The 2,628-nt window shown below is 39.8% G+C and overlaps 1 protein-coding gene and 1 pseudogene across 3 annotated transcripts in view; one reads left to right on the top strand and one right to left on the bottom strand.

Moving 5' to 3' along the window:
- Nucleotides 1–2,628, bottom strand: part of GOLM2 (golgi membrane protein 2) — a 98,995-nt gene that overhangs the window by 36,434 nt on the left and 59,933 nt on the right. For all 3 annotated transcript variants that reach the window (XM_045286489.1, XM_045286490.1, XM_045286488.1), the window contains exon 8: nucleotides 1,578–1,748. In XM_045286489.1, the coding sequence (XP_045142424.1) occupies nucleotides 1,578–1,748 (171 nt within the window). The remainder of the gene's footprint in view (nucleotides 1–1,577; nucleotides 1,749–2,628) is intronic.
- LOC115868231 lies at nucleotides 1,293–1,391 on the top strand (annotated as a pseudogene).

Raw genomic sequence — 2,628 nt, 5'->3', positions numbered from 1 at the left:
CAGCAAATGTACATATGTGCTTGACAAAATGGATGTATGTATGAACCTGCGATAAGAATTGTACCAGCCCCCAATAAAATAAATTTTTTTTAAAAAGTCTGAAAACCACATATTCATATAGTGTAGTAGTATGAATTACTATAAGACCAAGACAAATACCTTGACTAAAGTTCCAAATGTTAATACCGTACGGGTCTCACTCTGAAAGCAGCTGTCTTAAATCACTGTTAAAACTGCTTGAGACAGTGGCTGCCATCATAAAAAGCAAAGGCAAGTTGGAGCGATTAGGAATTCTGCCTGTGTAGCAGGAGAAAGGCTGTGGAGAGTAAGCAGGAGCACCGACAAACTCCGTTTAAAGAACTGACTGACCATTAGGGCCGTCTCCCGCTCAGATTCTTCTCTCCTACCAGAAATGCTCTTTGCCTTCCCGAGGAGCTGCCAGACAGTGGGTAACGTAGGTTAGCATGCACCTTCAACAGTTAGTCAGCAATACTTCATTACCTAGTGCTACACCAGTGGTTCTCAACCATCCTCAGGCCGCAACACTTTCATACAGTTCCTCATGTGGTGGTGACTCTCAACCATCAAATTATTTTCGTGGCTATTCATAACTGTAACTTTGCTACTGTTATGAATCGTAATGTAAATATCTGATAGGCAGGATATATTTTCATTGTTACAAAAGGAACATAATTAAAGCATAGTGATTCATCACAAAAACAATATGTAATTATATATTGTGAAATATTTATTACTAATGACAAAAATGAAATTGTCTTGAAGCACGGTACAGCATGGGTAACGGGTTTCCTGCCGGGCACTTGTATGTGGGCGTATCTACAGGTGGGCAGTCCAGCTCGGAGAGGGACAGAAGAGCGGTGTCTCAGTTCCTAAGACCATTAGAAATGTGGGTTTTCCGATGGTCTTAGGCGACCCCTGGTGAAAGTGTCATTCGACCCGCAAAGGGGTCGCAACCCACAGGTTAAGAACCGCTGTGTTACACATTTATACTACCTGTTTGTTTCACTACTACCACCTAAATGAATGAAGCAAACTGCAATTGGGAGGAACGGAAAGAAGCAAGACAGAACAAATTCACCATGGTAGCTCCCCAGATCTATGTTTCTCCCAGAATGCTCCAATTTTTAGAAAATATTTGCCTTTCTTCCTTTACAGTCAAGGTTTTCATTCGTTGGCGAAAGCACAAGGTATCTTCACTTACTTTTCCCAAGAAATTTAGTAACAGGAATTAATAGTTTTTTAAAGCATCAACCCACATCTAGAGAACAAGAAGTTTAAAAGTGTGCTTTAAAATAGTATCTATCCAGAGAAGATTAGCATGGCCCCTGCGCAAGGATGACACGCAAATTCGTGAAGCGTTCCATATTTAAAAAAAAAAAAATAGTATCTATCAATTTATAACCTTATTTTCTTTTAAAACTTACCACCATCACACTTCTTTCAAGCACATACTTGTTATTACATATTCAGTAGAGTTAATAATAATACAGACCATAATTCTGACTTGTGAACATATTATATTTAAATAAATCTTTTAACATACTATTCATTCTTACTTTGCTTCAACTTATGGAAATCACCAGCTCTGTCCTTGGTAGCCTGCTTTATCACATCTGGTTGAACTCTGGGTTCACTCTCCAAGTTTGGGCCTGGAATTAGAGGCTGAAGACGATTGGAAGGTATCTGATTTGAAGTACCAGGGTTTCCATTGAGGTTTATGTGTGAATCTTAGGGGGTGGGAAAAAAATTAAACAAAAAATGTTAAGTTAAGGTCATGTTTTACAGAAGAATTTCATAAGGGCTGCTTCAGAAAAGCTCAGATACACTTTTATCTGACTTATTTCTTTTTTAAAAGCTTTATTCTCATTTACTTAATAATCCAAGAGTAACATGAGTCATTTCAACTGTGAGAAGTTTACTAATCAGACCCAGGTTAGGTATCTCTAAAACTGAATAGAAACCTACTTTCCAAAGGACACATCAAGAGCAGAAACGCAAAGATTAAGACGAGAACTGTACCTGTGTCTTTTCTTCTAAGCTCCGTAGTGCTGCCAGTAATTTATAAAATCCAGTAAGGTTTCTGGAATTTTTAATCTCCACATCATCTTCATCTACATAGTAACTCACAAGCGTTAATTCTTCATTCTTTCTTATCAGTATCTTCTGGATAAAATCTCTCTCTTTCTTCATCAAAGCCTTGATTCCAATCTTTAAAAATGTTTTTAATTTTTTTCTTATTTATTTACTATTTTCTATTTTAAAATCAGTTTGGGCTAGTCATAGTCGGTGTACCTATCTATATAGGATAGGCATAGGAGGCATGCCCGAGGAGAGAGCAGCGGGACCAACGGTCCAGGGAGACCTGGGAGGTGAGGAAGGTGGGGGAAGGGGCGGTGAGCAGGCTGCGCCATGGACAGGGGAACTGGGGTGTTGGAGTCAGTAACAAGGAGGAGATAGGGATCCGAGGCAGGTGGGGGTGGGGGGCATGGTGGTGGTAGTGGTGGTGTCCGAGCAACAGCAAACTAGATAACAGGAGGTACCAAGAGGTGGAAATAAGGGGAAAGTGACAGTGGGGCAGGAAGAAGGTAAAAGGAAAAGAGGAAGGAC

Source organism: Echinops telfairi, unplaced genomic scaffold, assembly GCF_000313985.2.
Source record: "Echinops telfairi isolate 266 unplaced genomic scaffold, ASM31398v2 ScPeMD7_8;HRSCAF=38, whole genome shotgun sequence".
Taxonomy (NCBI): Eukaryota; Metazoa; Chordata; class Mammalia; order Afrosoricida; family Tenrecidae; genus Echinops; species Echinops telfairi.
Note: the sequence above shows the minus strand (reverse complement) of the source record. Positions and strands in the feature narration are given on the sequence as shown.